General features: G+C 30.7%; 1 protein-coding gene across 4 annotated transcripts in view; it reads right to left on the reverse strand.

The window, feature by feature from the left end:
* Positions 1-10,128: 10,128 nt before the first annotated feature.
* LOC130900633 (inactive rhomboid protein 1) overlaps positions 10,129-18,646 on the reverse strand; it is a 302,734-nt gene continuing 294,216 nt past the window's right edge. For all 4 annotated transcript variants that reach the window (XM_057811369.1, XM_057811371.1, XM_057811370.1 and 1 more), the window contains one exon: positions 10,129-18,593. In XM_057811369.1, the coding sequence (XP_057667352.1) occupies positions 18,159-18,593 (435 nt within the window). In that variant the 3' untranslated portion in view covers positions 10,129-18,158. The remainder of the gene's footprint in view (positions 18,594-18,646) is intronic.

Raw genomic sequence — 18,646 nt, forward strand, 5'->3', positions numbered from 1 at the left:
TCAGTACAAACCACTATAGGAATAAAGGAATCTTGCTTGTCAAAATTTATTTCAAATTTCCAATGGCTCTGATAACATCGAAGACACTTACTCTCTTTTTCTATTTGAATTATTGCTGTGTGGAATTCTATTTCTTGACTATGTACACAGTGCAGCCAAGCTAGTTATGTGAAGTTATTTTGCTCACTTTATATAAAAATATCTGTGTCAGCTTTTAACGATAAAAGATTTTTCATTTTTCAATTCATTCTGTTTGTAGCTCTGAAATTGTAAACTTGTATAAAATAAAGTTTATTTTTAAAAAGATATTTCTCATACGAAATATCATAACTAGCGCAGTCACAGTAGGATATAGTCGTAGTTTTGTGTTTTCGAAAAGTCACGGCATCGAGACCGCTTTTGTGAAAAAAAGGAACGTGAGTTTCAAGTCCTAGACGACAACGACCTACACCAACCAGAGAAAGCAGAATCACGTAGGGAGAACTTCAAGAAGTACCTGTAAGTACCGAGTTTTCCTATTACACTTCCCTAATTTCAAGATAGGTAAAATATTTCCCGGTCGGAAATCAACTACCTTTTATATTTAAGCATTAGAATATATATATATATATATATATATATATATATATATATATATATATATATATATATATATATATATATATATCCTGTTTATTAATTAATGAATAATTCTGACATAAATATTGAAGAATTGATTTCAAGTTTTAACAAATCAATAAATTTAGAAGAGAACGAAAGTTATATCAATAATATTTCAAACAATATGGCTAACAATAATGAACAGATTAATATCCAAATGTTGAAATTATCAGTAGACTTAATTGCACCGTACGATGGCAATACATCGACTCTTACACAATTTATAGAGAATTGCCAATTTCTCATTGATACATATAATAATGTAGGTAATTTAGTGATCAATAATTATATCTTAAGAGCTATCCGTTCCAAATTAATAGGTAGAGCAAATCTTTTAGTTGGATGTAGAACAGAGTTAGATAGTTGGAATTTATTGAAAGATGGCGATGAACAATGTTTTGGCGATAAGAGATCATTAGAATGTCTAGAACAAGACCTTCTAATGGCACATCCTTTTAAAAATGAAACAACATTAGATTTTGCTAAAAGACTACAAGTGTTAAGAAGTCATCTGGTTCAAAGAATCAATAGTTTTTCTCTAGCAGAAATGCCTGCTAATACTAAAGAAATATATCGCAGACAATATGACCAAATGGCTTTAAAAACGCTCATTAGGAATTTAACCGGTTTGCTTCAACATACAATTAGACTCAAGAATCCAGTTTCAATAGAAACCGCTATTACATTTATTATTGAAGAAGAAAATTTCAATTATTCTCAAAATAATTTCAAATTTAAAAGTAATACGAGAACTGTCACAAACTCAGAAAATTATAACAGACCAATATCAAATAGTAATAACCGATATTCAAATTATAACACATATCAAAATCAGATGTTCCGACAACAAACACCTCAAACTAATTTCACTTACCGAAACCCAAATCCCACACAAAGTCCAAACGATCAAAACCCAACAAACAATTTTCCTAGACAACCAATACCAGTCCAACCTCGACAAATAACTAGACATTACCCGACCAATAGACAAGTATTTGGGCACCAAAAAAACGTCTTTGCACCCACTGGAAAAACTCCGGAAAAGAAACCAGGACCAATGTCAATAAATTCAAGAAATACTTTCAGACCTAACCAACCTAATAATTATTTCAAACCTTCAAATCCAAGAAACTTCATTTCGCAAGAATTACACCAAATTCAATCAGACTCTCATGATTCAAACACTGACTACCCCGATTTTCAGATAAATCACGTTTCCGAAAATCCTGCTTATGAAAGTGACCCTGACTACTCAGATTCCGTCACATATAATGCCAATTTTCCAAATGAGAACACAAAAAATTTTCGTATAACGAGCCAGAAAGACAATGCAACATAAATGAAATATTTTCTGATTCTAATAACATTCAATTACCATACATAAAAATCAAAAACCCTCCAATAAAACTCCTAGTAGATACTGGCAGTATGCAATCAATTTTAAATCCTAGTATCGCAGAAAAATTCTTCCCCAATACTATTTATCATGAAACAACCACAATATCGACAGCAGTAGGTCATAAAGATGCAAAATTCAAAGCGGATATTCCAGCTTTCCCCGAATTTGTATCACCCTGTACTATACCATTTATTTTATTTAAATGTCATAACTATTTCGATGGCCTCATCGGTCTGAATGTAATAAAAAACTTAGATTATGTGTTGATTTTGAGAATAATATACTTAAAAATAATAATATTCAAATTCCGATTTTTTATGATTTTGATAAAGAAGATTTTAAAATATGTGTTGACTCCCACGAAATAGCTGCCGTGAGAATTCCAGTCAGTTGTTTCAATGGAGGAGTCATAATACCCAGTCAAAACATAGATAATCTTTATTTCCCAGAAACTATTACAATTGCAAAAAATGGTTTCGCGAAAACTGAAATAATAAACCGCAGCGATAAACGCGTTGAAATTATAATTAAAGACAGACTGAAAGTGATACCTCTTACTAATACTATAAAACAAAATTATAATTTTTATTATAACGAGGATATTTCACAAAATAGATATTCGGAAAATTATGAAGAAAATATACAAAACTTCATTAAAACAGAACACCTGAACGAAGAAGAAAAAGAGGCTATTCTTAAATTATGCAACGATTTTAAAGATATATTTCATAAAGATAAGGACAAATTGACTTTTACGAATGAAATAAAACATGAAATTAAAACATTGGACGAAGTACCCGTACACACGAAATCATACCGTTACCCCTATATACACAAGGAAGAGGTTCAACGACAGATAAAGAAGATGTTAGACGATGGAATAATTAGACCAAGCTCTTCCCCGTGGAGCAGCCCCGTATGGATAGTGCCGAAGAAAACCTACGCCAGCAATAAACAAAAATGGAGAATCGTCATAGATTACAGAAAAGTGAACGAGAAAACTTTGGAAGACCGTTACCCTGTACCACGAATAGAAGATGTATTAGACCGGCTAGGCAGATGTCAATATTTCTCAACCATAGACTTGGCTTCAGGCTTTCATCAAATCCAGATGCATGAGAATTCCATATCGAAAACAACATTCAGCGTAGAGAACGGGCACTACGAATATTTACGTATGCCATTTGGACTCCGGAACGCCCCTGCCACTTTCCAGCGTGTCATGGACAACGTCTTGAAAGTTCTCCAAGGAAAAATCTGGATGGTTTACATGGACGATATAATTATCTTCAGTTCAAGCCTAGAAGAACATATAGCTAATCTCAAGCTACTCTTTCGAAGACTCAGAGAAACTAACCTTAAAATTCAACTAGATAAATCAGATTTTGTGAGAAAAGAAGTTGAGTTTCTAGGCAATGTCATCACACCGCAAGGCGTTAAGCCTAACCCAAAGAAGATAGATGCCATAAAACAATTTCCTTTACCTAAAACGTCTAAAGAAATAAAGTCATTTCTGGGATTGCTAGGCTATTATAGAAAATTCATCAAGAATTTCGCGAAAATTACGAAACCTTTTACCAAATGCCTGAAAAAGGGAGAAAAAATTGTTCATTCCCCCGAATTTATTGAAACATTCGCACTTTGTAAAAATTTGTTAACAAATGACCCTATCCTACAATTTCCTGACTTCGAAAAACCCTTTAATGTTACAACCGATGCCTCCAATTTTGCATTAGGTGCCAAGGACCGATTGGTAGCGACCTACCGATTGCTTACGCGTCGCGCACACTCAATCCCGCCGAAATCAATTATAGTACTATCGAAAAAGAACTTCTAGCAATCACTTGGGCTGTAAAGCATTTCCGACCATACATTTATGGGCGCAAAGTGAAACTAATCACTGACCACAAACCCCTTAAATGGCTCTTCAATCTAAAAGAACCCAATTCGAAACTAATACGATGGATACTTCTACTAGAGGAATACGATTTCGAAATACAATATAAGCCCGGTTCGCAAAACTCTAATGCCGATGACATCGAGAACGAATCTTTATTAGGAAACCCAGGAGACATAGACGGAACAAGAAATAAGGGACGAATTGGAAAAACTCTTGAATTCAAACGATAAAACTCCTCGAAAAAGATGATGACGAAACAGTACACTCAGCACAAGAAAATCCAATACTTGGTATACCGTATAGCGAAAATATATCTAATTCTTATAACAATCAATTAATAATCAAGCAAAACGTACATAAAGCTTTCAACATAACTAAACAAACTCCATTTGACACAAAAACGCGAATTTCAATTAATTTGACTAATGATTTCGAAAAAGAACTCATACATGTTTTCAAAAACTTTATAGATCCGAAAAAACTATATTGTCTACATATCCCAAATTCCTCAACCGATTTAATCCCAAGATTAATAACTACTCTCCAAAAAACTTTTAAAAATCACGCATTCAAATTAGTAGTTTCGTGTAAATTTGTCAGAGATGTAGAAATGGCCGATGAACGCAAAGAAATTTTACAGTATCATCACGAAACTAAAACATGCCACAGATGAATAAACGAAACACTAGAAGCCTTAAAATCAAAATACTATTGGCCCGACATGAAAAAGGACATAACTCAATATATAAATGCATGCGACATTTGTCAATAAGCGAAATACGACAGACACCCTCCAGTCATCAAATATTCACTCACGCTTACTCCCACAAAACCATTCGAAATGATTCACATTGATGTATTTCAGATGATGAAAACAAAGTTCTTAACATTTCTAGATTCATTCTCTAAATATGGCCAAGCTTATCTCTTAGAATCAGTAAACGCAATATCAATAATCGAAGGTCTATCTCTTTTTATACCTCACTTTGGCGTACCATCAGCGATAACTTGTGATAGTGGAACTGAATTCCACTGTCAGCTATTACAAGAGTTTTGTAAGCTACACAAAATCAAACTACATTTTACTACACCCAGAAATTCTAACAGCAACAGTCTCGTTCAAAGGTTTCATTTATCATTATTAGAAAATGCTCGCGTTATTCACTTGCAAAATTCAAACATGTCCCCCAAACAGATCATTCAAAATGCTGTGTTAGGATACAATTCTTCTGTACATTCAGTAACTAAATGCAAACCTTTTGACATAATCCTAGGTGACACTAAGGCACTCGACCCTTTCGACCTCACCGAAGAAACTATTATAAATGACTTTTTAGAGAATAGACGCAAACGACTTAGTAATCTTTATCAATCAATAACAGAACGGTCATTAAACGAAAAGGAAAAAGTAATTTCAAAACGGAACGAGAATCGCGAAGACCCTATAAATTTCGACGACAATCAGACAATATTCATTAAAAACCGTGAAGCAAAACGAAATAAAATAAAACCTCGACATGTGAAATCTAAAGTAAAACGTGACTTAGGCACAAAAATACTTTTAGGAAAAAATAAAAAGATTCATAAATCTATTGTTAAGAAACCTAATAATAAGTAAACTCTTTCTTTACAGAACTATGAACAGAACAAAAACAAATCTTATCCTTACCATATTTCTAATCCTAATTCCCATCTCAATAACTTCCGACATAGAAATTCATGAATTGGACACTCCAATTATGCCACTTGACTTAGGACCAACTAAAGTGATTGAAACGAAACATACATTCTTACACTTTATTCAAACAAATCAACTAACTAACCAACTACAAAATATAGAGTACTTTTACGCTAAAATTGACAAACTTTTGAATATTACAAATTTAGGATACAATAAAAATATGATAATTGATTTATTTTCCCATGCTAACTACTTATTGAAAAGAACTACAGAAAAATTGAACAATCTCACCCCCTATTAAACGGCAAAAGCGCGGATTAATAAATGGATTAGGAACCGCTAGTAAATGGCTATTTGGTACTCTCGATCACGACGACGAAATAAAATATAATTCTCAAATAGAGAAATTGCTAGAAAACCAAAATTCTATCAAGCATCAATTAGAACTTCAGACATCATTAAATTTCAACCTTATCGACCACTATAACCGAACCGTTCTAAGCCTAAACCAAAATCAACTCTCAATAAAAGTCAAACTAAAAGAACTCTCTACAGAATTAAGTAATTTTACCGAAGATCAAATAACATTAAACTGTCAAAATCTTATTAACTTTTTAGACAATTTAGAAAACGCTATTATGTTTGCTCACTCAGGAGTTCTACATACATCAATTATACCAATTAACGAACTACTAAAGTTAGTAGATCATTTAAGTAAAATCTACGGAGAAAATAAAATCATTAGATTCAATAATCCATTTTATTATTATGAATTTGCTGGTATACAAACTGTAATCCGAGAAACTAATATAATCTTTGCAATACACTTACCTATCTTAAAAAACGATAATTACCAAACCTTCCATCCTATTAGCCTCCCCTACCATAATTCCATAATTATTCCCGAAAAATCCTTTTTAATACTCAGTACAAGCAGCCACCAGTATGAAGACACCCTGTGTCCAAAGCTGAGCAGTCTCTACTTGTGCCAAAATCATGAAGATATCAATGCAGACTCCTGTATTATTCCATTATTAAAAGCCGAAAAACACACCTGTCAAGCAAGCCCAGCAGTTCTGACCCATCCAGTCATTGAAAGGATTGACGAAAAATTCATACTAGCATTACCGACCATCGTCTCAGTCAAAATCGAATCAAACTGCGACAAGAGACGCATACTATTGATTAAACAAAATACCCTAATCAAAATTCCTACAGGTTGTCAAATCAATACGGAAAATTCCACGTTTAGTAATACTCAAGAAACAACCGCTGTAAACCCTCTAATACTCCCAAAATTTGATTGGGAATTCGCTGGAACAGAAAAATACACAAAACAATCCATTAAACTAGAAACAATCGACCTTCAATCAATCAAGGATTTGAAACTCCAAGCTGAATTAACAGAACCAATACAAAATCAAACAGTACACCCTGCAATATGGAATATTCCCGGACTTCTAGCAATCATAATACCAGCCGTAATAATCTGGATATTTTGGAGACGTTTCAAACTGAAGAAGATGAAGAAAGCCAGTCAACAACCCCAACAAAACAATCCCTTTGACGGTGTCGTTTTAACTTAAGGAGGGAGGAGTTATGTGAAGTTATTTTGCTCACTTTATATAAAAATATCTGTGTCAGCTTTTAACGATAAAAGAACTTAATATATTCATGATCATTCATTTTTCAATTCATTCTGTTTGTAGCTCTTAAATTGTAAACTTGTATAAAATAAAGTTTATTTTTAAAAAGATATTTCTCATACGAAATATCATAACTAGCTTGAGAAAAACGATTATGGAAAAATTTAGAAAGAAATACTGGGCATTTTTCTTGCTATTGAAAATAAGAGGGCGCAAACATTTGTAGTACTCTTTCAATGACTGGCAGTAAGGTTTGGGAGTAGCCCAATTACATCGAAAATTCTGTTTCAACAAAGCTACAAAAATGTTTTAGAGCATCCACTCTAAAAGTGTAGGACTTTAAATATAAATATAATTTCGAAACAATTGATTCAACGTCAATCGGTATAATATCGGCAGCTGTTCTAACAGTATTATAGAAAATATTACCTGCACACCCCTCCTATTTAACTATGGTTCAACTTTTGCTGCAATTTTATAAAAACATTGTTCCACTCTTTTCTATTCGCTCCGCCAAAATTAGATTTTGTGCTATACATAATTACTGACTGTATTGGACGTTTCGTTTCGCATTGAGCTCAGTTCCAAAATTTTTTCTTTAATTTCAGATTTCTACTCAAAATATCTTACTAACACTGGAAATAACTTTATTTCTTTGTAATTGGATGCATCAGTTAGTACAGAAAGAAATATGCACTGTTTTAAATTACAGTGCAATATATTTAAAATATTTGGGGCAAAAATGTTAGTTGTTATAATTGCTTCCGCTTTAGTGCGTGCACACGAAAATTTGGAAATGTGCAATCCATAGATCTAAAACTATAATTGTGACAAATAGTATGGTATGCAAAAGTGCTTTCGATTGCGGCTAACAGTTCTTCTTTAGAACCCATTTTTTCATATTTTAAACAGTTTGTTACAGACGAGGTCGATGCAACAACAGAAGCTGATATTTAATGTTCCCTACTGATAAAATGAGCTTTTATATAATGACTGATTGAAAAATTTGTAGAGCATATGCTCCAATAACATCAGAATCGCTAATCGTTTTCTTTTTTTAGAACCCATTTTTTTATAGAAATAATTCACTATTTTATTTATCAAAAATTGAATAATTGAAAGTAATTGATTAATTTGCCTTACAACAAAAGCAAATAAAAATCAAACTGAATATAAACTTAACCTTAAACTGACAAAACCCTGACGGATAAGATCTTTCCATACTGTCCAACTTCCACGACTCTGTGTTTCCTCTTCCACCTAACGATATGTAACAAATCACTGGTTTCCAGCGCCTATGCTACACATCGTGTCTCTGAGCGTTAGGTGAAAGAGTATTTGCAGAATCGAGGAGAGTTCACTGTATGCTTCAAATGGTTTAAAGCGGGCCGCGGATTTTGATATGCAAATGTTTTTAGGTTCATCTTTTATAAAAATCATTCTAGTTGAAATATATTTAAACTAAATATTGAAAATAAAAACCTTTTCAAAAAACCTAAATGCAAGACAAATATTGCTTTTAGAAAAAACCGAGACGCAAAGTGAAAATCTGGGACTGTTCCGGCCATGCATCCGAGATGTATGGTGACCTTACAATACACACAGTTAAGATTATTCAGAAGACTGAACTTACGATTTCTTCATTTCCTTTTTTATTTGGTCTGAATGGGGTATTTTCATACTCAGGTAATTAAATCAACAAGTTATTAATATGTGCAGAAGTATTTTTATTACATTATTATAATGTTAAGGCTTGGTCTTAGTGGTAACACCTGATGTTATAATATTACAATGTAAATGTACAATTTTTAAACTTAAACGTTTTAAAAATATCAGTCGTAATATATAAATTCAACGTCACCGATCTTATAAATTCTCGTCATAATTAAAAAACAATCATCAAAAAATCAGTCTCAAGATTATCTATAATGCAAACTAAAAGTTGACTGAAAATACTATAGGTCTTTTCAATATCTTCGATTGATAACGACCTGCAGTAATTATAGCTGGACATAAACTACTGTGCGGATAATAATTTTAAATACCTTCCTTTATCTAACTGATGCGGTATTCGAATAATTTGATATGAAATTGTTTATATAATAACTTTAATTTAAAAAGTGGTTATAAAATCAAAGCTGTTATAATGAAGGCCACATTTTAAAGGACCTAACTTGGTGGTCTGTTGAAACAATAAAATCTGGCATTTAGATAAAATAATACCTTCCGATATTTTGTTGATGTACTCAAAAAATTAATTCGTTTGGAATCTTAAAAATTATTTATTGTTACTGCTGGAGCTAATGATTCGTTGTATGTATATGAAATACCTAAAAATCCAGTGTTACTATCTACTAGTTTATGGCTGACAATTACCATTAATAGAAAATTCTATGAGAGTCTTTGAAAACACTTGTAGTGAAAAATATCAGTTCAGATTTTCGAGTTATTTCAGGTAATTTTTTATAAGCGAAAAAATCACCGGGAGAATCTACTCCTATTATTTATTTTTATATTTGATGGCATATTTGAAATATCGATACTGTAGAAAACATAAAGGCGCATCCGCACTCGCACACGAAGGCGCGAAGCATGAGTGTGGATCCGATTTGCATATTCTTCGCGGCTGATTCCTCGAAAATGTTCGGTTTTTGTTCCACAATGAAGGGCTCACAGGCGCAAAGCGCGTGCGAAGTCGACAAGACTCCACATTCACGGGTTGCTCAGTCGCTCAGTAGCAATTGTCATGGATGGTTGTGTTTTCGACACTACGATTTTGCATACAAAATGAGTAGTGGAATAACAAATTAGAATTTTATTTCTTCAAATATCTATTTAATGGTTTTGTTGCTGAGTTCATATATTGAGAAGGGTTATGAGACATAAGGATAATTGATTTGATCTCACTTACCCAATCTCATATAAATAACGGGTAGGTTATGGTATTTTTCAATACTTATTAATTATATAAAGAAATTACTTCAAAAATTGTTTCTTTGAAGTTGCTTTTGTAATAATTCGATTGAATATAATTTATTCGAAAAAAAATTTCCACTATTATATCCCTTTTATTGAATATGTAATTTTATTTGTCTGATGTATTGACATTATAATAACAGTTATAATCTTTTTTCAAAATTGTCTTGTGAATATTTGAAAAAAGTGAATTTCTCACTTCACTGTTATTATGTTTTAGAAAAAAGTGTACACTTATTTTTGGACGTACATAACAAACACACATTTGTTGAAAAAGCTGAAGTAGCTCTTTTTTGAGCTGAAATAGCTGATTTTTTCTTCAATTTCACTATAAGTTCTCTTCTAAAAAGTGGCATTCTACTAACTAGAGCTAAAAGTTCTTTATACATTGACTTTATAATGGTACATTAGATCCATGGTTTACTTATTTTAGATTATTTGCTACTAGCTGCAATATTCACTGATCTCTTTTTTGATACCGGTTTCTCCCTCCTCACTTCCTTCTTACTATATCTAAAATATTACAAAGTTTGTTCTGACAATTTTCAGCGCAAAAATTTTGAAAAAATTGATTGTACATCTTCAATCTCACGGTGCCACTTACTATTGCTCTAATTAATCTTATTGAAGATATGCTGTTATTTGTCTTCAGAACTGAACTAAAATATTGCTCTCAAATAGTTAATTTCCTCATTTTTTCCTATTATTTATTAAATACTAAATTAGAAACGATCGAGCTTTAACTATCTCCTCAGTGAGCAGCTTTTCTCCTCACATAAAGGCAGATGCAATTCATAATTTTTGTGCTGTTCAAAGTTAACGAAAACTTTTTATACAAGATATCAAACATATGAACTAAAATTAATGGTAGATTATTAATCTGCATATAATTGAATCACGTTTGTTAATTGTGTAGTACATGTTTATCATTATGACGAGAAACTATTAAGGAAGTACTTTCTTATCATTCAGTAATAAAGAATTATTCTTTATTACTCAATGCATTTATTACATTATAATATACATCTTGGGTAAATTGTTCAAACAAGATAGTCATTCATTAATTTTTCAGCAAAGAAATTTCGAGAATTTACAAATAGATTTTATCAAAATGGAATAACATGGTAGAACATTTTTTTGTTTGTTTTTATTTCAGAAAACTTCAATACTTGAACAAACATAACTAAAGAAATATCCTTAATTATATGAATTATTCCTGTATCATTGTTTCAGGATTAACAATTTGAATGTAACATGTCAATTATGTCTATTAAAATCACCTTCATTAAACAAAATCACAATTTCCTACAATACCTTCTTCCACTTAATAATAATAATTCATATGTACTCAGTGACACTAGAAGTATTCAATCCGGTAAGAAAAATTCTCCGATTTTTATTTTTGACTACATCATGATCATAACTACGTTTTACCTTTGGCCATGATTACAATTTTTTTCCGATGAAACCTGTTTACAAGAGTCTCTTAGTATTATTAGTTAACATAAGTTCCTCTACTTGTGTTATGCGTAATAAAATGCTTTAAGTACAGCACAGTTGAAGTAATGATTTGGGGGATTATTGGCTATGGTAGTCAATCACCAATGGTGCTTATTCGAACCATGATAGTTAACCACTTCACTACCTTACATAAATCAGAGTCCATAAGTCCTTTTTTTGTGAAGCCCACATGTTTACATGTAGCACGTCGAACTATGAAAATGGCATTAATGTGTCACCTCATTTAAATCCTATAGTAGATGTGTGATATGTGATGGAAAAGATACTATTTAATTTACGCATCTATCCACAAATTCTAGCTCAGTTAATTAAAGTTGCTTGAGATGAGGTATCACAGACATCGACCATCTCCTTTTAATGATGCATATCATTGCATTCTTGATGTATGCCTTTCACCTAATCAAATAATCAAGATCGATACATTATTTGTTTTGCATGACCATTTCTAATGTCACTGATTATACTTTGATATTTAATATATGTTGAACTAAAACATTTTTTCTCCTTTATCATAACATTTGTCCATTATAAATAATTTTAGATCACATTTCTAAGATTTTGATAAGGATTATTACGAAACTGCAAGTAATCGAACCATATAATGTAGCATTATGTTATTTCTCCTTTTTATTATATAAGAATGACATGTTTGGCCTTAAAATTTTCAAATAATGTTCAGTAAATAGATTTGTTCCATCAAATACTTTCTTCTCTTCTTCCGGTTCCATGGCCATTTAATGAAGGTTGCCGATAATCTTGGCAAACTTATTTCAGTCCTGAGTGGTGCAAATTTAAGATTATGTGTTCATAACATTCCAATCGCGAATGTTTTTTAACCAAAAAGGACGAATGAATTTCAATATATCATACTTGTTGTTACGGTATATGTGGCAAAGATAAGCGGCCTTTCTTCTCTTTATTGTTGTAAGTAACTTCTCCTCCTTCCTTTCCCATACATCTAAGTACTTACTTCATCGTTAGGTATATGTTGAGTCCATGATATTTTTAGGAATCTACGGAAGATCCACATTTCAAAAGCCTCGAGTCTGTTCATCGTATCCACTTTTAATGTCCATGTTTCTGCTTCATACAAGAGAACTGAGTGCACGTACGCCTTTACAAAACGGTATCTTAAGTTTAAGTTTCGTTACATAATAGTTTTTTCACTTTAGGAATTTCTCAATTTTCTCGTTTAGGCGTTGAAGGGCTTCTGTATTGTCTGCAATGATAAACGTGTCGTCTGCATAAAGAATGTTGTTTAATGTTCTGCCGTTAATTTTTATTCTATCCTCGTCATCACCTATCGCTTGGTTAAATATATGCTCAGAGTACATATTAAAACAGTATTGGCGACAAAACACAACCTTGTCGTACCCCCTTTTCTATACACACCGGTTCCTATGTCTTTTGTCCATATCTAACCGTTGCTTCTAAGTTCCTATAAATATTTCTAATAAACTCGATGTCTTGTTTGTCTAACATTTTTTTCTGTAGTAATGTCAGAAGTACGGTATGATTAACTCGATCAAAGGCTTCCTCGTAGTTTATGAAACAGGCATAAACATCTTTCCTCATGTCTTAACATTTCTGGAAGAGTATTAATAAGCTACCTAGTGCTTCCCTTGTTCCTAGACCTTTGCGAAATCTAAATTGGGTATCGCTTTGATTGGCTTCATATTTATGGTAGATTCTGGCTTGTATATTTTTAAGTAGGATCATCAAGCTTACCAGTCTGAACTCAACACATTTCTTGACATTTAATTTCTTAGGGAGGGGAATAAATACACAGATAAGCCAGTCTTTTGGAGTATTACCTATTACATGAATTTCTTGTAGTAAGTGGAATCAAATACTTTGATATTGATTAATTTCATTTTTTATATATATTATAATTGCATTCCAAAGAATTTGAACTGGATAATTGTGTTATTTCTTTTTTACCATAAACGCCCAAGTTCCAATAGGATGTTTTAATTGACAATTTATTTTTGTAACTTAATATAAATAAATTATTTGTATTTTTCCGTGTTTTCAGCAATGAAACAGCTTTTTGACTTTAAATCTTAGGGCTACTTTAGGTTAGTCTTGTAATTAATTTTGTTCATGATTACTTTCTAGTTTTCAATAAGATTTATGAATATTCATAAAGTGTTTTATCAAATGTTTCTCAAAGTCAACGAGGCAGTTAAACTAATTGGTAATCGGATATTTTCTCATTTTGTGATTTTTACTTGTAAATCAAAAGTCAAATAAAACAGAAAATATTTCATTGGAAGACAAACTTATCTTTTTATTAAAATTTTGAAAGGAACCGTAATATATTCAAAACTTCCAAAAGTTGCGAAGAAATCAATGCGAAACTGTTTTTTATAATTTCAATACTTAGTATTCCAAAACTGTGCATTCTCAATTGGATACTGCTAAGAATGAATATTGGAAATTATTTTTGTATACTTCAAGTAATAAGGTCAGAAGGAAAAATCATTCATGCCACTAAATATTAATATTCTTTATGTACTGCGATAGACTTCACGTTTTCAATTTTTTTAATTAATAATGGTTTCCAAATTAAAAAAGTGAATGTTTTCTGGTTAAATTATTTCAACTTTTTTTCCATTTTAGAGAAAGAGAAAAATTATTGGATGACAGTCAACTTCTAAAATATTACAACAATGTGAAATAAATTCTTTGTTTGTAATGTACTTACGTAGACAAATAAAGAACTTCTGGGAAGAGATTAATTATTTTGTCACAATCTTACAAAAATCAATTATTTTTCCACACCTAAATGAAAAACACATATCATACTGCTTTATATTTCATATATATACATACTCCTTGTTTTTTTTTTTGAATTTTCATTTTTCACTCATTCTTATTTTTACAGATTATCTATATCATGAAAATATTTTTGATAATTTTTGTATTTATATTAAATATAACACATAGAAATAAGACTATGGAATGTTTACGATATAATATACATAAGTTCGAAGAGTTGATCAAAAGATATTGCCAATACAAGAACACATTCTAACATTTTCTTTTTATTTTTTGGTTATTTTGTATTGCCAATCTCGAAAGATTTGTTAAACCGGATAGGCTAGTACCCAGGTATCAAATGAAAATATTCAACTTAGAAGATAATTGGTGCATATCTTCGTCTTAGCAATGTATTTGTAATTTTGTGAAACCGTATTTTTGTTTGACCATCTGGAAAATATTAACAGAATCAATTTGAAATATGAATATAGTCAATTTCATAATTTGGGATAAACAAAAAACTGTTACAATAAGGTATCAACAGTTGAATACAAAAATTAAAACGAGTTATGGAATAAGGACAAATACTACAGATAACTGCAAAGTGTAGAATTTACAAGGATTGCTTGATTTTTTACTTAGTCTCTATAGAAACCACAAACAAATCCTTAATTTGTTTTTTATAGCATATAATTTTTTGGTATAACATATAACATTTCGAATATTTGCAACTAAACGATTTTATTAGTCATAGCGATGGAATGATACTTCTTAGTATCTAATTACATTCTCCCTAACATAACAATATCTACAACTGATAATAGTTTATAGTTAATAGTATATTATTCACTATCGTATAATGAAGGATATTATTCACGAGCGTTAGTAAGTGGCATAAAGCACTAAGTCAATAATAACTCACTATATGCGACTAGAATACTATACTATATATAATATATAATATCCACGAATATTTTTGTTGAAGTTGCTCATTTGAACAAAGTATATAGTTATCGAAAGTTATAATGATACATACATGTCCTTAATAATCAGCACAACAATCTATGTATTAGTTTAACAAATATTGGGTTTCTAATGTTACAACAGTTCAAAATTCATATGCCATATTATATATTTTCCTTGACATATGCGGCAATAAATTTAATGAGCCAACTTCAGCATCTTCTCTAATTTCTGGTGGTGTTAAAGAAAAGTCACTTTCATTTTCTATATCAATTTTTTTAGCTGTTTTTTTTAAAATATAATTAACATAAAACATTAAAACAATGAGAAATTTAACCACACAATAATGTTGAGTCAAATTTATATTTAGTTTTAAAAGGTACTTCAATTTATAAATTGTTTCAAAAATAGTAATTACCTCAAAAAACAGATATACGACAAAGAAGTTCATGTCGCTCATAGCTCAGCATTAATGTTCTGTGCTTTTAAACTGCAGGTTTCAGGTTCGAATAAGATCTAGGAAAATTTGCTTCTTTAATTTTTTTATGTGCATAGAAATAAATTGAAAATATTTAGTAGTTTACCCGATAAAATAATCTATTTTGTGTAACAAAACAACATAATAATAAAATTTACTGAATTGTCCGTAAAATTTAAAAACTTAGAAGTACGATCACCTTACATCAAGGTATAATCTTGGGAAATTATAAAAAAATTAGGAGAATTATTAAGAAGTGAGTTGGTTTCAGCTAAAATAAGTGAAAACTATTTCTAGCGAATATATCAACAATTTTTTGATGAAAGCATCTGATGATATCAACAAAGGTAAAATATTAAGTAAATCTTTCACATATTTAATTCATTACATTCTGTGATTTAGGTGGCTTTAATAATGGGAGTAATGGTTGCATGAATTTTAACAAAAATATTTAGTAGTCGTGGATAAAGGATAGTATTCTACTCGCGTATAATGAGTTGATATTCACTCGTTGATTTATACCATAATATACTAATAAAATATATGATATAAGAATGTTTTTAGTAATAATGACCAGTTTCTGAATCTGATGGCTGTAGTATGTACCAGTCTGAAGAAATTAAAATAAAAACTGTTCCATAATTTTTTACAATGAATTTTGACAAAAATATTTTAAATTAATTAACATACTGGTATAAACCTGGATGGCACAATAATTGTGAACTCAAGTAGAGCTAATTGTGATGAGATAAGATTCATGGAGATTCATTACTTTACCTCTTTTTACCATGTGTGATCCAATAGTTGTGGGGTTTTATGGGTGACTTCATAATTTCAAATCTAGTTAAAAAAATGATGATTGTATTATTTATAAAAATTCGATAATTCACCAGCTCCTTTGCTATTTACATACCAGAGTACTAACCTAATAATCAAAGCTATTCAATGTTTGTCAGGGTATTTTTCAATTAAGCAGATCAACAGCAAAAAAGTTCATTGTAGCATTTTTTTCGTTGCCAACAAAAACAAATATTCATTGCATATTTATATAGAAATAAGAAGTGTCATATATTTTATCGCGATATATAGTCGTTTTATCACATATTCTTAATGTTGTTTATTTTGTAACACTGCCCGAAAATGTACATCAAACTGTCTTTTCTTAAAAATGATCACAAAACAAGTAAAAGTAATTTTCAACACATACGTCACAAAAACGTCTCATCAAGTCCACGTTTCATTAGTTTTTTTTATCACTACATTCACTAGGGAGGTACTAAAAACGATAAACAAAATAAATAAAAACAGAAATTATATTTATTGGGCAAAATAAGTAGAAACAGAACGTGAAACTTAGAAGTAAAAAATACATAATTGAATTATATTTTGAATGATTTTATTCAATAATACTGCGATACTGTTTTCATACAGTTTGTTTATTATATAACTAAATTGGATAATTTCAAAACAATTACCACACATTTTGACATAATGATGTCCATTCACTTGACTTGAATAGTAATTTGAGTTTCCCTATGCTGTGTAACTGCCGAAAGAATTTCAATTTTAGAAGTAGATATTTTATATCACTTATTATTAGAATTCTATAAAGCAACGAGGAAATTATTGACCTAATAAGTGCGAAAAGTTGTATTTTTACTCTAGGAAAAGATTCTTTCTACAGGTAGCAGAATTTTTTTCCTACGATAGATAATTGTAATTAATATTACAAAAATTATTGAGGGTATTAAAAAATTTCAAGTATGTCACAGTATTATTTTAGATTCATTGATTAAATAATGCAGACATACTTCAGAAAAAAAAATATTACAAATATTTTTCATTCTAAGCTAAAAAAAGGAAAAATTTCGAACAAATTAAGCATATTATTAAAGATGGAAATAAAAACTTTCCATAGAAATTATATGACAATTTCATAAATCGAGCGGTAATCTAGGATCGTAAAAAAAGTGTAACTTTCGATAAGATTAATAATGAAAAATATGTTTACGACATTTAAATTTATATTAGTTGACTTACTTTTTTAAACCATACCTGTGCTAATGTGAAAAACGGAAAAATCATTCAAAATACAATTGAAACAATCATTTGAGCTCGGAAAAATGAAAGAACACAACAAAATATACGGTTAAAAACCGTATACTCTTTTGTCATACTATGGGTTCCTCCTTTTTAAAATTAATATTTTGAGATGCGCAGAAATCTCTAGTGATAGGTAAACAATTGAAGTACGAACAGATTTTACAATCATAAACCGGTATTATATAAAATAAGAGCACCAGACAGATAAATAGAATCGAAGCGGCAGTCAGACATACCCATATTAAAAATATCTTTTTATGTCTGTCGTATTTACCAAAAGATATGAAAGGTAAAAAGGCGTAAGATAGAAGAAAGCCGAATACGAAACCGAATAGATGGGCGTAATTATCAACCCACGGCAAGAGACCGACTACAAAGAGAACTAATGTGATTGAGAGTAGTTTGCATAAGGCTTGATTCGGATGTTTTAGCATTGGCCAGGCGTTAAGGACTTCGACTATGAGGCAAGCTAGTAGTCCAAATTGGGAACCGGATGGGCCAACCTGGAAAAAAAGATATACCATTGTAACTCATCACTGTTTAAAATAAAAAAGTT

The sequence above is a fragment of the Diorhabda carinulata genome, chromosome X (assembly GCF_026250575.1).
Source record: "Diorhabda carinulata isolate Delta chromosome X, icDioCari1.1, whole genome shotgun sequence".
Lineage (NCBI taxonomy): Eukaryota > Metazoa > Arthropoda > Insecta > Coleoptera > Chrysomelidae > Diorhabda > Diorhabda carinulata.